This window comes from Macrotis lagotis, chromosome 2, assembly GCF_037893015.1.
Source record: "Macrotis lagotis isolate mMagLag1 chromosome 2, bilby.v1.9.chrom.fasta, whole genome shotgun sequence".
Lineage (NCBI taxonomy): Eukaryota > Metazoa > Chordata > Mammalia > Peramelemorphia > Peramelidae > Macrotis > Macrotis lagotis.
This window is the reverse complement of record NC_133659.1, coordinates 7742166-7763680: the sequence shown is the minus strand read 5'-3', so window position 1 is coordinate 7763680 and position 21515 is coordinate 7742166. Positions and strand designations below refer to the sequence as shown.

General features: G+C 51.1%; 1 protein-coding gene and 2 pseudogenes across 1 annotated transcript in view; 1 reads left to right on the top strand and 2 right to left on the bottom strand.

Moving 5' to 3' along the window:
* The window catches only part of PTGER3 (prostaglandin E receptor 3), a 50849-nt gene extending 48764 nt beyond the window's left edge, over positions 1–2085 (bottom strand). The window contains exon 1 of the mRNA XM_074220413.1: positions 1225–2085. Within this exon, the coding sequence (XP_074076514.1) occupies positions 1225–2085 (861 nt within the window). The remainder of the gene's footprint in view (positions 1–1224) is intronic.
* Positions 2086–10864: 8779 nt separating this feature from the next.
* Positions 10865–13522, bottom strand: LOC141511126 (BOLA class I histocompatibility antigen, alpha chain BL3-7-like; annotated as a pseudogene).
* Positions 13523–20030: 6508 nt separating this feature from the next.
* LOC141510915 (tubulin beta-4B chain pseudogene) lies at positions 20031–21330 on the top strand (annotated as a pseudogene).
* The last annotated feature ends 185 nt before the right edge of the window (positions 21331–21515 follow it).

The window sequence follows — 21515 nt, the reverse complement described above, 5'->3', positions numbered from 1 at the left end:
CCTCCACCCTGTCAGACATGCCACACACACATGGATACCCACCCCTGTACCCATGGGTCAGCATCCTTTCTCCCCCGCCTCATATTGGTCATACTACAAACATGCATACACAACATACACAAAAGACACAAACACCCAACCCATGCACACCAACAGACACCCCCCCCCAACACACGCATCCTCTCTCCCTTCCCATCCATCCACATCTACCTCCCCCAGTCAGACATGCCACACAGGCACACATACAACACACACATAGTAACAGACACCACACACACACACACACACACATGTAACACGCACCCACGGACAGACACACCACACTCACGCCTGCACTCATCGGGCAGCATCCTCTCCTCCTCCCCATGCGTCCACACCCCTCCCCACCCCGTCGGGCACGCTACACACACACACACACACACACACACACACACACACACACACATTCGGCACCCATCGGGGCACCCTCTCCTCCTCCCCATATATCCCCCTCGGGCACGCCACACGGACACATACACACACAACACCCACGCACTGACAGACACACTGCACACACACACACGTAACACGCACCCACGGACAGACACACCACACTCACGCCTGCACTCATCGGGCAGCATCCTCTCCTCCTCCCCATGCGTCCACACCCCTCCCCACCCCGTCGGGCACGCCACACACACACACACACACACACACACACACACACACATTCGGCACCCATCGGGGCACCCTCTCCTCCTCCCCATATATCCCCCTCTCCCCACCCCGTCGGGCACGCCACACGGACACATACACACACAACACCCACGCACTGACAGACACACTGCACAGACACACACACACACACACACACATGTAACACGCACCCACGGACAGACACACCACACTCACGCCTGCACTCATCGGGCAGCATCCTCTCCTCCTCCCCATGCGTCCACACCTCCCTCCACCCCGTCAGACACGCCACACACACACACACACACACACACACACACACACACACACACAAACAGGCACCCATCGGGCGCATCCTCCCCTCCTCCCGATGCACCTCACCGCCACCCCGCCGGGCACGCCACACGGCCACGGTCCGGACACGACGGTCACAGGACACGCCCGCTCGCACACAGACCGCCCCGGCCCGGGGTCCTCTGGCCCCCTCCTCCCCGCGGCCCCCGGGCGGGGGGGGGCACCCTCTCCCGGGCGGGGGGGGGGAGCACCTACCAGCAGCGGCGCCCAGCAGGCGGAGAGGACGCAGACGATGCCGGTGAGCTGCAGGACGGTCTCGGTGGTGACGCGGCCCCAGCGCGGGCCCAGGCGGGGGGCGGGGGCTGCCCTCGACGGGGCGGCCCTCGGGGGCGCGGCGGCCCGGGCGCGGCAGCGGGCCAGCAGCGCCTGGATGGTGGCCAGGTTGCAGGCCAGGGTGACGGCCAGCGCGGCCAGGCCCAGGAAGGCGAAGGCGGCGGCGAAGAGCAGGTCCCCGCGGGCGGCCCGCGGCCCCGCGCCGATGAAGCACCAGGTGCCGGGCCACTGCACGGCGTAGCGGCCCAGGCCGGCCAGGGGCAGCAGGCCGAAGGCCAGGCCGGCCAGCCAGACGGCCAGCAGCAGCCCGCGGGCGGCGCGCGTGCGCACGTGGGCCGCGTACCAGTGCGGCGCGCGGATGGCCAGCGCCCGCTCGACGGCCATGGCGCTGGCGATGAAGAGCGGGCAGAGGCCGAAGGCCGTCATGCTGAGGCCGAAGAAGTCGCAGAGGCGGCCCGACGGGTCGAGCTGGGCCCAGGGCCGGCCCGACAGGTAGACGGCGATGACCACGGGGCTGGTCAGCAGCTGGCCCAGCAGGTCGGTGAGCGCCAGGCCGCCCAGGCACAGCAGGAAGGCGCGGCGCCGCCGCGCCTCCCGCCGCCGGTAGCCGCGGGCCAGCAGCAGCATGGCCAGCGAGTTGCCCGCCAGGCCGGCCAGCATCATGGCCAGCGGGTAGGCCACCGACGCCGAGCCGCAGCCGCCGCCGGGGCCCGTGCCGTTGGCCGCCGCCTCCGAGCCGTTGGGCCGGCCGCCGCACAGCGGGCCGGCCGCCCGCTCCGGCATGGCGCCCGGCGCGGGGCTGGGGGCGCTGCGGGAGGCTCGGCCCCTGCTGCCGCCGCCGCGCCGCGCCGCCGCCCCCCCCCCCCCCCGCCTCCCTATAAGGCGGCGGGGGGAGGCGGGGCGCCCCGGGGAGGCCGCCCCCTCCGACGCCGCGCCCCCTCGGCCAGCACCCCGGGGGGCCCCGAGGCGCGCCCGCCGCGGCCCTTCTGCGAGCCGGCCGGGCGGGGGGGCACGGCTGACCGAGCCAGAGACGCCGGGAGGGGCGGGAGGCAGAGCCCGGGCTGAAACGGGGGGGGGGAGCCGCCCCCAGCCCCTCCGGAAAGCTCCTGGCAGAGGCGGCGGGGGGGGGGGGGGCGCCCTGGCTTCCGATCTGCCCCCCCCAGCCCCAGCCCTTCAGCCTCTGCGTGGACAGCTCATCGCAGCGGGCGGGCAGCGGCCCCGTTCAGTGTGGGCTCCCTGGAGCTTCACAAGCAGCTGCTCTCAGCATCTCCGTTTTCCAGACAGGAAAGTGAGGCAAAGGCAGGTGCGATGGCCAAGTTCACGCCGCCAGCATCTGTGTGCCCGACCCCACCCCTTCTTTCCATTTAGGGGGCCTGTTTGGGCCTCCAGCCAGGGCTGGGGGGCTCCTTCCCTGGAAGGATTGCCCCTGCTAAGCAGCTTCGTTGCCTCCTTGGGGGAAAAGGTGAAGACCGACGTTTCTTCCCTCTGATGCCCGTGGGGGCTCTGGTTCCTGGCCCAACAGCCTTGGCTTAGTGGCCCAAATCCCCATCACTTTCCGGAGAAAAGGGGACCCCCTCCCCCATGGAGCGTTCTCTTCTCTCCTGCAGCCGGACGCGTAGCTTTAGCTCTTTCCCCTGGCTGTTTGGGGGCAGGGGTGGCGGCGGGGCTGTCATGCTAGCCTGCGTCGGTCCCCGCTCACGTCTGTGCTGTGGGGCCGAGTTTGGCCAAGAAATGCAAAGGAAGCTGCAGAGTATGTCCTTTGGAGGACGGGCCAGCGGCTCCCAGCTTAGCCAATACAGCCCCATCTAGTCCTCAAATGCGGCCTCATTGAGAAGCCCAGCGCAGAGAACATTCTCGAAATCTGCCTCCTTCAGGGCATTGGGGGTCCTGCAAGTCATCTCAGGTTCCTTTTGGCAAATTGCTGTTCTAAGAGGATGCAGGTATGCCCCCCCCCCAACAGAATAACCTATGGAACCAGAGACTTGGATCTAGAAGTCTCCTGTAGCCGCCTGGGAAGGAAAGGGCATTAAAGTTGTGTTTCCGTGTTGCGCTGGTGAGATTCCAGGCGCTGATGAAACCCGGCTGAGCCAGGAGGCTTCTTTAGCCAGGAGCCTAGCCCCGAGGCGCCTTCTGGGTCAGGAGACGTCTTGGCCGTTTTCCTTTGCTGATCTCTACCTCCCTCCCCTTTTCCTTCTCTGCTGCCGGTGGCCTCCCACGGGCTGCGCCTCCGACAATATGCCAAGTCACAATAATGGTCCCTCCCACAGCCCCGACTGCCATGAGCACAGCATCCGAGGACGCCCTTCTCTCACCTTCTTCCTTGTGGGTCACATTCCACTTCGGCCTTCCTCTTGTCTCTCTAGGGGGTAGCTAGGTGGACCCGTGGATAGAGCACTGGTCCCTGAAATTAGGAGGCCCCGCGTTCACATGTGGCCTCAGATACTCGGCACTTACTAGCTGGGAGACCTGGGACAAGTCATTTAACCCTGATTGTCTCACAATCAGTTATCCTGATTCATATCTGGACACTGGACCCAGATAACTGGAGAAGAAAATGAGACGTGATTTAGCACAGCCCCTCACTCAAATCCCTCTCTGATGACATGGGCTTCTTCAAGAATGAAGGGCAAGGGCGGCTAGCTGGCGCGGTGGATAGAGCACTGGCCCTGGAGTCAGGAGGACCTGAGTTCAAGGCTCGTCTCAGACACTTAATAATGACCTAGCGTGTGGCCTTGGGCACTTAACCCCGTTTGACTTGCAAAAGCCTTAAAAAAAAAAAAGAATGAAGGACAAACCACAAGAACAGCAAGTAGCCCGCTGAAGTGTCCCTTGGATTCTCATTAGAAAGCCTGGGGGCCGTTCTAAAGTTCATCTGTGGACAGGGTGGTCCAGGGTCCTTTCTATGGCTATGGTCCATTTCAGGTTTTGTTTGTTTGGGCCAGACATGTGAGAAGTGCTGGACAAACAGGACGACCTGAGTTCAAGTCCTGCCTCATACACTGTATTTCCATGGGCAATCACCATCTTCTGTAAAATGAGGCTGAGAATAACAAATTCCTCTCTCACAGGGTCTCACAGGGTTATTGTGAGGAGCAAATGAGAAGTATGAAAAGCACTTTGCAAAATCTGTAGCTCTCATTGTGATTATATCACTTTCCTCCTTCATTATGGGAATTCTTTCAAGAACTCAGGGAAACAGATCTCTAAATCCAGGCTTTAGAATGTTGCTTCGGAACATGGAGGATTAGGTGACTTGCCTAGGATTACACAATCCATCTGTTAGAACCCTCTCTCCCAGTAGTTTGGGATCCCCATGCCTCTTAGGCTCTTGGGAAGACAGAGCGTGGATTCTTAACTTCATGTGTTAAAGCTGAAACCTCTGCATCTCCTCCAACCTTCCCCCTTGACGAATGAGGAAACAGAGGCCATTCAGGGCAGAGCTAGCACAAGAACCCAGATCAACGATTACACACAAGCCCAGTTCCCTTCCAAGCACATACACAGATAGGGATTGGACCTTGGGGAGATAGAAAGGGTTTGTGCGGACCCTGGAAACTCGTAGCACCAGCCCAATCAGAGCTAATTCTCATATTAATGACCATCTAACATTTATCCAGGGCTTTACAAATATAATTTCATCTCATTCTTACAAAGACCCTGGAAGATAGATGCTATTTTTTTTTACCTATATAGATGAGGAAACTGAGGCAGGTAGTGAGTAAGTGACTTTCATTAGTAGGAATAAGCCTAATTCTCACAAAGACAAATTCTACAATTTGACATACAGCTGTGTTCAGGCCCTGGTTTCTTTTAGGAAGGATTGATTTGCTTTTTGTTATTTTGTTTGCTTTTAATATAAGAAAAGAAGTGTATTGATTCTAACTCTCACATCAAGAATGGTTTGGAGATTTAATGGGAAAGGGACAGGAAGGCTCTCTCTGACTCGGGGCTTTCTCTTCCTCGGTGCTGCCTTTCTCTGAGCCGATAGCACCATCCAGCGTCCTATGGACTAATCACAGGCTATTGGTACAGGATTTCTGACAAGCTACCCAGCCATCGATGTCTCCCAGAGGGACTGCGGATGGAAATGATGAGCACAAAGCATTTCAGCCCTCAACCGCTTCCACTCTCTTTCATTGCACTCAATCAACTTGAGTCTAAAGGCATCCATTTTTTTTGCTTTTTTTTTGTTTAGGTTTTTGCAAGGAAAATGGGGTTAAGTGGCTTGCCCAAGGCCACACAGCTAGGTAATTATTCAATTTGAATTCAGATTTGAACCCAGGTCCTCCTGACTCCAGGGCCGGTGCTTTATCCACTGTGCCACCTAGCTGCCCCATGGCATCCATTTTTTAAAGGAGGCTGGTAAAATGTTGAAGAAATGATTCCAAAACTTCAATTCCAATTTGGTTTCGATGATCTCAGAGGTCTTTTCCAGCTCTACAACTATAAGGCCATGAATTCTGTTAAATAAGTGTTTATTGTTTTCAAGACACTATGCTACCTAGGTACGGACATAAAACATGGAGCCATAGATGGGCAAGAAGACCTGGGTTCGAATCTTTCCTCAGACACTTCCTAGCTGTGAGATCAAAGGTAAGTTATTTAACCTCCCTAGGTCTCAGCTTCCACATTTGTAAAATGGGGCTGGACTCCAAGGGCCCTTCCATCTGTAAATGGAAGGAAGGGAACTATTAGAAAGGGACATTAAGAAGTGAATCTTGTCAAAAATAAAACATACTAACAAAATATTTTAAAACTACAAATAGATAATGTGTTTGAAAAACAAGAATTCTCCTTAGTGGAATTAAAACATTTATAAATCAGAAAACCTGGGAAAATGTATGACTAGATAGAAAGTGAAGTGAGAAGAACCCAAGAAAATAGTTCTTCCAATAATAAAATTATTAAAAGAATTTTGAAAAACTCAAGAATTCTGATCAAGAAAGCACTGGCCAACCAAGATTCCAGAAGTCTCATGAAAGGAAGTCATGGGAAGATTGAAACATGGAGATTTTTGGACAAAACCAATGTGGGAATGAGTTTGGCTTAATTAGCTATTTTTGTTGCAAAACTTTTGTCTGCATTTCTTTTTTTGTCAATGGGGAAGGGGAACTAAGAGAAAGAGAAAATTTTGTATTGATAATTAATTTAAAAAATTTTTAGAGTCCTATAAAACTAATAGAAATGCTGTAAAAATGAAAATGAAACCCCATGACCTGGGAAAAGTTTATGGATAGATGGAGAGTCAAGTGAGGAGAATCAGATGAATAAGTTAGACACTGGTTACAACCCTGTAAAAGAAAACAATCTTGAAAGACTTAAAAATTCTGATAAATGCAATGATTAGTCACAATTCTCAAAAGACCAGCAATGATATTCTACCTTGACAAAGAGATGGACTAAAGATCCAAAATGAGTACAGATTCAGACAGTAAATAAGTTCATTTGTTGAATTTACTTTTTATAAGGGGCTTTGTTTTGGGAAATGGGATGATTTGGGAGTAGAGAGAGTGACATAGGAAAAGAAAATCTCATAAAAGAAGCCTATAAATGCATACAAGAGAGCAGAAAGTGGTTTAGAAACAGAGAAAACAGGTCAATTTGATCACAGTGGTGTTCAAATTGCACAAATTAATGAGAAAAGTTGAATGCAATCACTGGCAAATCCAAATACAATCCATTTTTCTCTTCTTTGTATAAGGAAGGATCATATTTGTCAAGTTCATGATAACACAAAAATAAAAACAGTTTTGAGCTCTGCCCAAAAGTAGTGACAGAAAACTAGTCTTTTATAAGCCTTGATGGGATGTTAGCTCCTCAAAGGCAGGGGCTAGTCTATGTGTCTTTCTATCCTCAGCACCCAGGACAGTGACTGCCATATAGTAGATTATTAATAAAATTATCGATGAATTTATTGATTAGTATTTATTGTTTCCCATATATGAATATATGCATATGCATGTATGTGCATGTATACATCCACTATATATATGTTATATATATATATATATATATATATGTGTGTGTATATATATATGTGAAAACTACTTAAGGGTAGCATATAGTTTCTCTTCATCTGAGACAAGGAAACAAGTCTAGATCACAGTATAGTTAGAGCCTGAAAGAGTCAAGCCTATGTATATTAAATGCTGACATATTTTATCTAAAAATATTTGGCCAATGTGTTGATACTAGAGTGGTTAACAACCAATAATTCATACAGTTCCATTTTACAAATGATGTGTTCCCTGACTGTTTCTATTGCTGTCCCATATATAACCTAGACCAGGGCATCTTCACTTTTGTGTGTGTCCTCTTGTGAAACTTATAAATGATTATTGTGATTTTAGAAAATTTACTTATTGAAGGAATGATTACAATTCAATTAGAAGTTAGTCAAAATAGAGATGTATTGTTTGCCAACCCAAGTTCACAGACCCCCTGAAAACTATCAAATTGCTCGGTGATAAGTGTTCCCCAGGTGAAGAGTCCCTAACCTAGATCATTATCGCTGCTACTTTGAGGTTGAGGCCATCCCTAGGGTGTCCCAGACTATCTCCTCTGCAGGCCTATGGCTGACCAAGCCTGGGCTATAAAAGCCAGCATTTAATCACACACGCCTCTGATATATTTTTCCATAAATGTGCATTCTATTTGCCAGTGACCCAGAAAACAGCTTCAATGTCCCCATTCCCATAACCTTCCAAACTTGTTATGTATCATTATTCTACTGAGTAATCAAGTTTTTAGTCATTGTCAAGCAGATATTCCTTTCGTAGAATTCCTGGAGGTCAGAGGAATGGATTTCAGGCTTGGAGTCAAGCACACTGGCCTCAGAGGCTGGACCAGGCGGCCTCCTGACTCCAGATCGATGACCCCATGGGAAGCCTCTAAACCCATTAGGAAATAAGAGGGCTCTGAGAGCTGGTTTTTTCAGAGACTGCACCTCCCTCCCCTCCCCTCTTCACAAACATCATCTTAGAAGGGCTGATGCTCAAATTCAAAATCCTATGCTGCCATGACTATCCAGTGACTGGAAGGAGTGACCCTGTTTAGGAAATAAATGACTGATGCCTTCTTCACACTGGGAGGATAGGATGAAAGTCATTTCAATGAGTATTGTGATGATGGAATAACTGTTTGGAATTGATAGAATCATAGGAATTAACACAAAGCAATGACAACTCCTATTTCTATAGCATTTGATAAATACGATCTCATCTGATTGTGTCTTGGCAGCTAGGTGGTGCAGTAGATAAAACACCAACCCTGGAGTCAGGACCTGAATTCAAATTCAAGCTGAGACATTGAAGACTTACTAACTGTGGGACCCTGGCCAAGTCACTTAATCCTGATTGCCTTACATCCAGGGTCATCTCTAGTCATCTTGATTCATATTAGACTACTAGAAAAAGATGGCTCCAGAGGAGAAAATGAGACTGGTAACTTAGTAAAGGGCCCCCTCAAATTCAATTCTCTTCTTTTTCTTGGCATCACTTTTCTGATGTTATGATCCTCTTAGAAAATGGACAGACAGCTATCTCATTCGATCTTCACACCAATGTAAGGGGAGAGGTTAAGTAATGTGCTCAGGGTCACAAAACTGCTAAAGTGTCTCAAATGGGATTTGAACTCAGATCTTCCTAAATCTAAGTCTGAGCCTCCACTGACTGAGCCTCCTCACTACCTTGAAATTCAGATCCACTTGCTGCTGCAAATGAGGAGCGTGAGCCCCAATTTCATCTTACATGGATGTGATGAAAATGAAATTCATCTGTTGGCCTCATATTCCCCTCACTCTGTATAAGAGTGCTTACCCAGGGTCACTCAGTAAAGTATGTGAGGCCAGATTCGAACTCGGGAAGATGAGTCTGACTCCAGACCCTACTCTATCCACTGTACCACCTAGCTGGGATTCACTAATCTGTACATAAGAATCACTGCAGGTTGCATGTTGTCTTAGTTTTAAAATAAAATTTCATCTGTTTTATTCCGTTATAATTTCTTTGTTAAATATTTCTCAGCACTTTAATCTGGTTCCAAAGCCTTCCAAAATGGTAGCCAGTCAGCAGGCTGTGTATTTGACACCTTCAGTCAAACCTACATGTGCATGGAGTCCACCCTGTGACAGTCCTTTAGAGTTGGTCACCCAGTTCCTCCAAGGAGGGGGGCCTCCAGAAGCAGCCCCTCCTGGTTAGGGAAACCTGTACTCATTAAGAAGGGGAATTGGGAAAGCTGACATTTGAGAGGCCATAGAGGTTGGAGATCAGGGTCAGAAAAGCCACTCCAGTCCTAGGAGCGGTGTCTCCACTTTCAGTGGACTTATTCCTCAGAGATAGAAAAGCCAAGATTTCGGTCCTGCTCCTTGTAAGCCACTAGGAGGCAGGAGATGTTAGGAGGAGAGAGGACAAGGCTCCATGGCCAACCTCTGACAACTAGATGATAAGGCAAGAGGAAGCTTTGGGGCTCCAAGAGGAATAGTGCCACTTCCTCCAAGCGTTTTTCCCCCACTTCAAGGTCCCCAAATCAGAGTCCAGCTATGGTACAAGATAGCTTACACCACAGGGAGATCATTCACTTACTTATTCACCTACTTACATTCACCTACAAAATCCCAGCTTGCTTGGGAGATGGGTAGAGGCTCAAAGGGAGGCCTCTAAATTTTTGTGGCAAAACCCATGTCCGGGTTACTCCCAGTGTGGTGGTAAGCCACCAAGACCCAACATGACCCAGGATCCAAGCTGACATACTGTTAGCAGAGGCTTTTCCTTCATGATCATATATCAATGAGACAGTAGGGCCCAAGTCTCTACCGGCTTCCTCCACTCTCAGATCAATTAACTAATGGAATTTTAGAACAAATGAGTAAAACTTGGATGAGCTTGGATGAGGGAAAACAAAGTGTGTGATACTAAGCTGAGATGGTGATCATAAATCCAGAGAGAAATGATTAAAACCCTCTTTAGGAAAAACGATACTAGGGCAGAACCAAAAAGGGAATGGCAAATTTCCCAGGAGTGTGCATCATCCTGAACGAGAAGGAGAGTTGGGAAGGAGGGAATTTATAGGTGATGAGGGATAAACTGACTTGGCAGGAACCCCAAGGAGGCAGAGAAGGGGCAGGGGCTTTTTCTTATTTAGCTACTCTCTCCTTGATTCATTCCAAAGTGAAGTCTTTCCTTCAGAGGGGAAGAGAAGCCTCTGCTCTGGGAAAGTCTATAGCGACAAGGTCATCTCACAGAGTTGGAGGCCTGAGCAGAGGTCACAGAGGCCTTTTCCTGCAATGAAGGAAAAGCTGGGACCCAAACACAAGGGGGAGAAAATGAAAACAAATCTGAGAGAATTGAAACTCTTTGAAAGTTGGTGCTGAGGTGGGCCTGGGGGTTAGTGACCCATCAGCCTGTTGGGCATTGTGCCAGTTCTAGGAGGAGACTGAGTTTGTTCTGATGCTCTGGACCAAGTCAGAATACACTGACAGAATACACTGATCCCCAAGGGCCCACAGAGGTAGACAAACATTTGCCCCCTCCCCATGGACACTGTCCCTCCCCAGGCTCCTTCCCCTCTGGGTCCCAGCCCCCATCTCCAGTCACAGACTCAGCAGAGAAAATGTTTTTCCACTTTTATTTTCCCCTTCTTATGAACAGAAGATCTCCACACTATCATTAGGTCTCCCACATCCCCCACAAAATGGCCTTTATGCAAATAGAAAATTGCCCTGGGATTGTGAAGAAAAGGTGAAGATTCAAGACAAAGAATCCATTGGGCAGATCTCTGCAATCTGAAAAAGCTCCCAGAGGTCAGTGCAACATCCTCTGACCCTTCCTTACTGCTGGTGTCTCCCTGAAAAGTGAGGCAGGCCCAAAGAAAGGAGGTGGGGTAGGCCTTAGCTATGGGGGAGGACAGTAAGGAAGTTACCCAGGGTAGGGGACAGGAAGGACCACAGAGGCCAAGGCTGGGAGAGGTCAGAGGTCAGCAGAAACAAAGCAGGACTGGGAGACTTGGTTTCTCTCTCAGGTCCATACTAGGATATTCTTTCAAGCTGAAGATGCAAGGCAGAGTCAGGGAGATCCTAGGTCCTCTCTGGCCTCCAATCTCTCATCATTCTGAAGGACCTGCCTCAACATCCCCCTTCCTCACCCCAACCATTCACAGACCCCTCCATCTCTGCTTTACACCAGCCTCTCACTCCTCCCAGGGCCCCAGGGTATCACCTCTGACTGTATGGGAGACATCCAAATCCTGAGCATTGTCACTGCCTGGAGACAAAAGAGGGAAACTCCCAGTCAGGGACAGGCTTCCCTTTAGAACCAAGATATAGGAAGGGAAGAGAGCTCCAAGGAACGGTTCCTGGGGGCAGTCTCTCCTCTGCCTTCTCCTTTCTCAAGATCAGAAGATACCATGGCCAGACCCCTTCTGTCAACCTGTCACTTACCTGCAGCCAAACCATAAGCCCTTCTGTTTCCAACTGGAAAAGGAAAAAAATTTCCAGTGAGGACTCCAGGAAAGAAGGCCAGACTAAGGTCTCAGAAATCATTGATTTGTCCTGGAGACACAACACATGACAACTGAGGCAGCTCCCCCTGCCCTCCACCCCAGGTTAGCATCTAGATCCAAGAGGAAGAAGGAATAGATGAGAAAAAAGTGCCAAGGTCCCCCCTAAAGTACTGCATCCATGGGTCTCCAAGCCCAACCTCCAACATTGCTCCCCATGCCCCCCTCCCCATCCCCCTCATGCTGGGGATGCCAGGCTCCTTTGGCAGAAATCTCCAGATTCTTTCCTGATCTGAGGCTGAAGCAGATGTCCCTAAGCCAGCCTCTTCTATCACTGCCAACGCAGCCCCCCGGCCCAGAAAGACTTGCTATTCCTATATCTGTATATCTAGGCAAGTCTTAGGGTCTATCAGTTTCTTAGGAGGTAAACAGAAGGCTTGGGGACAGAAGGAGAAGCTGCCAGACCAGAGGACCCCAGCGTCAGCACGAGGCCTGCTCCCTAGAGACCTCCATCCAGTCCTGCCCACCTGAATTCTTTTTCATCCTTATCATGGCTCCAGCCACGATAAGTCCAGCCATGAGAAGTCCAGCAGTGACCCCCAGGGTGATCCAGGTGGAGGAGGAGAAGGTGGCTCTGAAGTGGGAAAAGGAAAGGAAAGGTCCTGCCCCCCCCCCAGTGCCTCAGTCCTCCCCCTCACCTCCCTCTGCTCTTCTCCTTGCCTCCCTGACTGGCCTTACTCCATTTCAGGTTGAGGGGCTCAGCCAGACCCTCATGTTGAATTTGGCAGGTATAGCTCTCCCTCCCCCACAGCTGCCCATTTCTGGAAGGTTCCGTCTCCCCCAGGCCTGGTCTCAATGAATTCCATGTCCTGGAGCTGTTCCTCCCCATCTCTCAGCCAAGTCAGAGAGATCTGGGAGGGGTAGAAGTCCTGGGCCTGGCACCTCAGGGTGACCTCCCCGAGGGGGCCAGTGTGGCGGGTCACTCGGGCAGAGGGTGGGTCTGGGGCAAAGGGCAGAGGCATTACCAGGGGATATATAGACTCTCCAGGCCCCAAGGTTCAAGGGCTCTTGGGAGTCAGGGCGGGGCTGAGGGTGCAGGGGAGGTGGAGAAGGGTTAGTGGGGGCCTTGAATGTCGAGGTCCCTGCCCTCTTCAGCGCCTCCTTCCCCCTCTTCAGGTGCCGGTTGGCCCATAGTGGGCACTCCTCTTCCAGGTAGATTTTGTCTCCCTCCACCTTCTCTCTGTCTCCCACTGGTGCTTGGTGTCCACGGCCACGTCTCCGTGTCCAGTGCCAGGTAGTCGCGGCCATCGTAGGCATGCTGGGAAAAGCCTCGCACGAAACGCCCTTCGGGGGAGACCTCGCAGCCGTGGATGTGCTGGACCGTATGGTCACCTGCCGTACCCCCCCCCCCCCAGCCCGGTCAGCGCGGCCACAGTTTCCCCACCCGGCGCAGACTCCGGAGCCCGCCCCGCCCCCGTCCCACCCGACTCGCACTGTCCAGGCTCTGGTTGTAGTAATGGAGCAGGGTCTCTATGCCCACGCGATAAAGCTGGGTGCCCTCCCTGTGGACCCGTGTCTCCTCCTCCCAGGAATACGGGTCCTCCCGGTACACCTGCTCCATCCACGCCACCCGCGCCTCCACCCTCGCGCTCGCGCTGCCGCTGTCGAAGCGGACCCCCCCCCCCCCCAGCTCGGGCCGGTGCTCGAGCGTGTGGAGATAGCTCATGGAGTGGGGGCCTGGGAGGGGACCCGGACCGGGATCAGGCGAGGGTCGCCGAGCCCGGGGTGACCCTGGGGTGATCCTGGGCTGACCCGGGACTCGGAACCCCGCCGCCCCAGACGGCTCGGAGATCCGCCCAAGGCCCCCTGGAGCACCTTGCTCGAGACTTGCCCCCTGCTCTGCTCGGCCCCCACCCCCACCCCCACCCGCGCTCTGCCCTGGATGCCCCCAGGGGCTCTGTTCCTTCCCCAGGCCCCCCCCACCCCCGCCACCGCCACCTCGGCGCCCCCGAACTCGCCCCTCCCAAAACGAAGGCACCGACAGAGACTGTCCCCCCAGGGCCCAGCCGAGGGCCGGGCAGGCCGCTGCCCCCCCATTCCTTCCTTCCCGCATGCCTTGCCCCACCCTCCCCCAAGACCAAGGGGCCGGGTCCCGGGACACCCGCGTGGGCGCGGGGCAGGAAAAACGTTCGGGGGCAAAATCCCTCTGCCCTCGCCCCCCCGGTGCTCCGTCCGGTCTCCACCCCGACCTCCCCTCACCTGCCCCGCTCTCCGTCAGCGCCAGGGCCCCCACCAGGAAGAGGGAGCGCACGGCGGGCTCCAGGGGCCCGGGGCCGGGTGCCCCGAGAGTCCAAGCGTGTTTACACCGGGAACGAATCTTCTGATTGGCTGTGCCGAGGCTGTACCGCCCAATACCAAGTGGAAGTCAGCACGCGTCACTAGTAACCGGGCAGAACGAGCCCGCACAGGTTTGCGGACCGAAAGTGAATCTGACGAGCAGGAATCCCGGCTTCAGCCTTTGCGTCCCGGCTCGGACCTGGGCAGCTCGGACCGGGGCAGCCCGGGGACCGGGGCAGCCCGGGATCAGGGCAGCCCGGGGACCGGGGCAGCTCGGACCGGGGCAGCCCGGGACAGGGGCAGCCAGGGGATCGGGGCAGCCCGGGGACCGGGGCAGCTCGGACCGGGGCAGCCCGGGACAGGGGCAGCCAGGGGATCGGGGCAGCCCGGGGACCGGGGCAGCTCGGGACCGGGGCAGCCCGTGGACCGGGGCAGCCCGGGGACAGGGGCAGCCCGGGATCGGGGCAGCCCGGGGACCGGGGCAGCTCGGACCGGGGCAGCCCGGGACAGGGGCAGCCAGGGGATCGGGGCAGCCCGGGGACCGGGGCAGCTCGGGACCGGGGCAGCCCGTGGACCGGGGCAGCCCGGGATCGGGGCAGCCCGGGACAGGGGCAGCCCGGGGATCGGGGCAGTCCGGGATCGGGGCAGCCCGGGATCGGGGCAGCCGGGGGTCGGGGCAGCCCGGGGATCGGGGCAGTCCGGGACCGGGGCAGCTCGGGATCGGGGCAGCCGGGGGTCGGGGCAGCCCGGGGACCGGGGCAGCCCGGGATCGGGGCAGTCCGGGATCGGGGCAGCCCGGGGATCGGGACAGCCCGGGGATCGGGGCAGCCCGGGGATCGGGGCAGCCCGGGGACCGGGACAGCCCGGGGACCGGGACAGCCCGGGACAGGGGCAGCCCGGGATCGGGGCAGGCCGGGATCGGGGCAGCCTGGGACCGGGGCAGCCCGGGACAGGGGCAGCCCCCCGCCTCCGCATCGCTCCGGGACCACGCAGCCTCGGGATCCCCTCCTGAACCCGAGAAAAGGACGGTTCCCTCGCCCTGCCCTCCAGCCCTCCCCAGGGGGACCCAGTCCCCCCCCCCCCGAAGTCAGGAAGACGATTCCCCACCACCACTGGAGGGCGCCTGAGACCTCGGAGCCAGGCGTGACTCAGTCCTGTCACTCTGCCAGGCAACCAAGAATAAAGAGGAAATCAGATTCCGGGAAATGGGATTTAGAATCAGAGGAGACGAATTTCCCTCCCACTAAAACGGACAGACCCAGAGAATACAGCCCAGGTTCAAAATCCGAAGACCTGAGTTCAAATCCTCAGGCACTGACTGGCTGTGTGACCCTGAGCAAGTCACTGCACCTATTTGCCTCAGAATCCTCCTCTAAAGAAATGAACTAGAGAATGAAATGGCCAATCACTCCAATTTCTTTGATAAGAAAATGGGGTCACCAAGAGTCAAATATAACAAAAGAAAAGAGCCTAATTGTTAAAATGGAGAGGATTGTTTCAGTATGTGACTGATTCTGAACTACCTGAAATATGAATGTGGGAATTCCTAGTGTCCTTTCTCGAAGAAACAGAACCTGGGTCATTTAGTGCTATTCACCCTCTTTCTTGTTCCATCACTTCAACTAGGAAAGTATTAAACTTCAAATATGATGGATATTAGAAAGTTAACACCAGCAAGAATCATAGAAATAATCTCCTTTATTGTACAGATTGGAAAGTGAAGACTAATGATTTAAGGAGATTTGTCCAGTCATAAAGTTAGGAAGTAGTAGAATTTGAGACTCGAAGGTCCATTCTATCATTCTATCATTCCACATTCCAGCCTCTTTCACCCCAGGCTCCTCTAGAGACAACCCTGGCCTGAAGCCCCCTCTGGTGAGGGACAGCTCAGTCCTTCAAATCTTGTTAAAGTCCACCCTAAGTGGAAAGGCAATGAAAGAGCAGAATAATCTAGTTTCCAATTGGTTTCTTCTAGCAGATTATTCAGATCAAATCCTGTCTATCCTTCTTCTTTTGATCCCAATATAGCTTTAAAAAAATTCCTCTTAAAAACACCAGCCCTTGTCATTTTCCACTGGGCCTCCCTTTTCCATGGCAGGGCTGTCTGGTCCACCAATTTTCTAGGAAGAATGGAGACAAGTCCTTGGATTCTTCCATTCTTTGACAACTCCTCTGTGAAAGATTAGGAGGAAATCTCAGCCATTCCCTCCCTCAGTTGCTAGCAGTCTCCTTTCTCAGAAGCTTCCATGTTCCCCCCCTCCCTTTCCCCCACTCCTCTAAGCAGTTGTTCCACAATATCCCACCTTGGTCAGGCCAATTTGAAGTATTCTGTTCAGTCTGGGGCACCCCTTTTTAGAAAGGCATAGCCAATGTGTTCAGAGGAATGTATCTAGAAGTCAAGAACCCAAATGATAAAGGGATTAGAGAACAAATTTAATAATAATAATAATAATAATAATGTAGTTTCTAGAGATGCTTTTCACAGGCAGGCCCTGGACCTGAGAAAACAGAGAAAGAAAGCAGCCGGTAGTCATTTGTGTTAATCATGACAGGTCCTGCATTTTCCCTTGAGTTGTGATTGCTTGTGTTAGGCGACGTGTATTACTATAACTTGCACTTCAATCACACCCCAAAACTATCCAATGAACCCAGCCATTCCCACAGGACTCCTATTTGGATGGTGGCAAGTGATGGCTCAGCCTGGGAAGATCACTCAAGCACAAAATCTGATGATTCCTGCCCACTTCTGATGCTGTATAAAATAGCCTCTGGCTCCCCCAACCTGAGTGCACAGACATCAACATGACTGGCTAGGCTTCTAACACAAACTTTTTCCACACAAGAGAAGCTCTATTTCTCAGGTAGTTTCTCATTTTCCTCTTCCTTAAGAACTCTCAGAATCCTCTTCCTCAAGGACTCTCAGATTTGTAGCCCTGTCTCTGTGCTTTCGGGAACATGGCCCATCCAAGCTCTTTTAAGAAATATTCATCACCAGGTTAACCATGATGGACTTGCTCATTCCACCAATGCAATAATCAGGGACAATTTTAGGGGATCCGTGATGGAGAATGCCATCCATATCCAAAGAAGGAACTATGGGGGTTTAAGTGGAGACCAAAGTTTATTATCTTCAATTTTTTAAAGTTGTCTTTTGAAATATATAATTTTGCTATCTCTAAGGTTTTCTTTTGACCTGATTCTTCTCTTACAACCAGTTCAATTTCAATCTATGCTTCTCATGGATGAAAATATAAAGCCAATATTAGTTTGCCTTCTGTTGGGGGGGGAGCGAGGGAGGAGGGAAAGGGAGAGAGGAAGAAAAATTGTAAAACTCAAAACCTTACAAAGAAAGATTGATAGAAACTATCACTGTATGCAATTGGAAAACAAATAAAATATTTGAATAATTAAAAAACAACATTCACATCTATAAATTAATATTGGAAATGTTAACATGGCCAAAAGGCTATAAGGAAGCTTTTTCTTGAACATCTGGGCTAAAGATGTGACCACAGAAGAGATAACCCTTATCAATCTGAGTCCCTAGTCCCTAAATAATTGATGGAGAACCAAACCTTCTCCTCAGATAATTAAGAGCAAGGTCTGATCATTGCCTTGAGATGCAGTGTTGAGGACAAGAAATAAGGGAAAAACAAAGACACAGTGATGAATTTCTACATGATTGTTGAGCATAATCCTACTCTGACTACCACTTTGACAAAGGTGACTAGATGAAGACCTAGTGCTGGGATAACCTGCTTTCACCTAACTCTCCCACAGACATTGGTGGGATGCCCAAAGCTCAGGGGGCCTCAGGTACTCTTGATTTAAACCCTAAAGTCGGCAGATTCTTTATTATCAGAGATACATGAAGATGAAAAACGGCATGGTCATACTAGAAAACAAAACTCTCTGTCAAAATAGAGAAAGTCTACAATATTAATTAATAGAATGATAAACTCATAAGGATTTGGATGATATTATAGCTTAAAATGCTATTGGACTTTTAATTTCTAGAATGAATGCAGCAGTGGTTTTCAGAAAGCAATGATGGCCATGTACCTCCACTAGCACATTTCATGCTTCTCATCAAGGAAGACACCAAACTTCTTCACAAGAGACCTCATGCATTGGACCGGAATTGGTCTTAGGTGAAAATTTTAAGACATTGTTTCTTTTTCAGTTTGAATGGGAACCCCAATGGGATGATCCAGAACCTGTAGCACCTGGAAGGTAAAAATGGAGAAAGTGGGCAAAGCCTTTTAAGAAACACAACACCTTAATTGTAAAAGGAGCTTATTCTAAACTTGAATTGGGTCAATCAGTTTAGTTGGACTTGAAGTTGATAAAAGATCATCTTAATTTAGTTTCAGGAATAAAAAAAATTTCCATCTTCAAATATAGCCAGCTCTCAATTATTTAGAACAAGAAAAGAAAGACAGCCCATTTTGGTGACTATAGGAGGTAAAGGTTTAGCCAACATTGGCTTTTAAAGAAAACCCCTCCTCCTCAGGACACCTGCGAAGACCCCTGGCAACCCTGCCTCCTACATTTCTCAGTAATATGAGCCTTAGATAGAGCTAGCATTCACACTTCAGCAAGACTTTGGTCTTGTCTTCTAAGAAAGTCATGTTCTGAAGCACAAGATAGTAAGAGAAGTCAGGTTGTGAGAAGGATGATGCAACCAGGAATCTGGAAAGGCCCAAGCTAGCTAGCATCCCATGGAGCATGACTGAGCATCTTTCATTTTCACTGAAGTCTCACCTTACTGCTGGGACAAGAAAGGAGCAAGCCTAGAACCAAGGATTAAAATGAAAATGAGAAAGCAGCATAGGGAAGGGGAAAAACCCCAAAAAGCCAAACTTCTGTCTATCAAGTGGGCTGAAGGGAACACCAGCAACAAGCTTCTGAGTGCAAGCAACCTCTGCATCCACTGGGGCCCAGGAGGTCACCATCAGAACACACTAAAGAGGCCTTAAAAGCTAACCATCCAAATGAAATGCCAGAGAGGCTTTAAGGAGATTGATGCAAGCCAAGGAGGCACAAAGTCCATTGCTAGCACCTTTCAACAGGAAGAAAGAGGACAAAGGTTTAACAATGTGCAAGCAACAAGCAACTGGACCTCTAGCCTTCCTTGACAACATAATTGGGTTTCAAACAAAATTCCATTATTATAAAATTGCAAAAGAAAATGACACCAATTCAACCCTTTCTCAAAGCTTTACTAAATGAATTCCATACTTGAATTTATTCATTCTATTTCTGCAGAAACCCAGATCTTTCAGGTGACCATGATCTGGTGCATTTTGTGTGTGTGATTGCGGAGTGCAGAAGATCTAAAAGGGTTTTGTTTTCTACCTCTCTCTTGGGAGATGATGAAACTTGAATAAAATCTTTTTCATGTGGAAGAAGACCCTCTGGGGGACGGTAGCTGGATCTTTATCCACTAAGAAAATAAATTAAACATTTCAACAAACAACAAATCCAAGAACCCGACCTTTTGGCTAACAGATCCAAAGGAATACATACTTACTGCGTCCTCAGCAGAAGACTCCAGGAAAATAAGTTTCTATTTAATACCAATGTCTGAAAATGTGTAATCTTTTACTGAACTATAGGTATGATGCACTCAGTTATTTTATATTCGCATCAGAGTACATTTCTCCTGTACGTCATTCCAATAAATGAAGCCAAGTGGGCATGGAAAGTACCATGTTCGCTACAATGGCCCATAGAGTTGTGCATCTGAAAATCCAACTTCTCCATTTCAGAGCATCCACATCTAATTTCCACAAGGATAAGAAAATGATCAAATCCTTCTGAAATTAGGCAACTGGAGTCTGCGCCCGATCCTTTCCCGCTTCTGCGTGTTTGTCTCCGCCGCTGCAGCCGTTCCCATGAGGGAGATCGGACACCTCCTAGCCGGGCAATGCGGCATCCAGACCGGCGCAAAGTTCTGGGAGGTGCTCAGTGACGAACATGGGATCGACCCCACCGGAACCTACCATGGGGCCAGTGACCTGAAGCTGGAGAGGATCAACGTCTATTGCAACGAAGCCACCGGTGGGAAATGTGTGGCCCGAGCAGTCCTGGTCGATCTCGAGCCTGGAACACCGGACTCTGTCCGGTCTGGACCTTTCGGACAGATTTTCAGGCCAGACAACTTCGTCTTCGGCCAGAGTGGTGCTGGAAACAACCGGGCAAAAGGCCCTTACACAGAAGGTGCCGAACTGGTTGACTCAGTATTAGATGTAAGAAAAGAAGCGGAAAGTTGTGACTGTCCCCGGGGCGTCCAGCTGGGTGGTGGGACGGATCTGGGATGGGTACTCTATTAATCAGCAAGATCCGGGAAGAGTATCCAGACAGAATCATGAACACTTTCAGCGTTGTACCCTCCCCCAAGGGATCGGACACTGTAGTAACGCCCTAAAATGCAACCCTCTCAGTACCCCAGCTTGTAGGAAACACAGATGAAACCTCTCCTATTGATAATGAAGCCCTCTATGATATCTGCTTCAGAACCCTAAAATTGACCACTCCCACATATGGCGACCTGAACCACCTGAGGTCAGCAACCATGCGTGGCGTCACCACCTGCTTGCGTTTCCCAGGGCAGCTTAATGCTGATTTGCGTAAGCTGGCGGTAAGCATGGTCCCCTTCCCTTGTCTGCACTTCTTTATGCCTGGCTTTCTCCACTGACTAGCCGTGGTAGCCAGCAGTACCGTGCTTTAACTGTGCCAGAGCTCACCCAGCAGATGTCTGATGCCAAGAACATGATGGCTGCTTGTGACCCGAGGCATGGGCGCTATCTTACTGTGGCAGCCGTGTTCTGAGGCCGTATGTCCATGAAGGAGGTAGACGAGCAAATGCTCCATGTTCAAAACAAGAACAGCAGTTACTTTGTTGAATGGATCCCCAACAATGTGAAAACAGCCATTTGTGACATCCCATCCTGGGGCCTGAAAATGTCTGCCACCTTCATTGGTAACAGTCCTGCCATCCAAGAGCTCTTTAAGTGCATTTCTGAGCAGTCTACAGCCATGTTTCACAGAAAGGCTTTCTTACACTGGTATACTGGAGAGGGCATGGATGAAATGGAATTCACTGAAGCAGAAAGCAACATGAATGACTTGGTTTCTGAGTATCAGCAGTATCAGGATGCCACAGCTGAGGAGGAGGCTGAAGAGGTGGCGTAAAGCTGTGCATCAGTTACTCTATAAATGATGTTGAAAACTGTACGAACTCTTTTTATTCACTCAAACTTATCTTTGTGATGTTCGTGTCTCGCTGCATTCTGCACTTGCTGTTTTCCTGTTCTCTTGACATCAAATGCTGTACAGATAACACCATTAAAGCATTTTTCATTAGTGCAAAAAAAAAA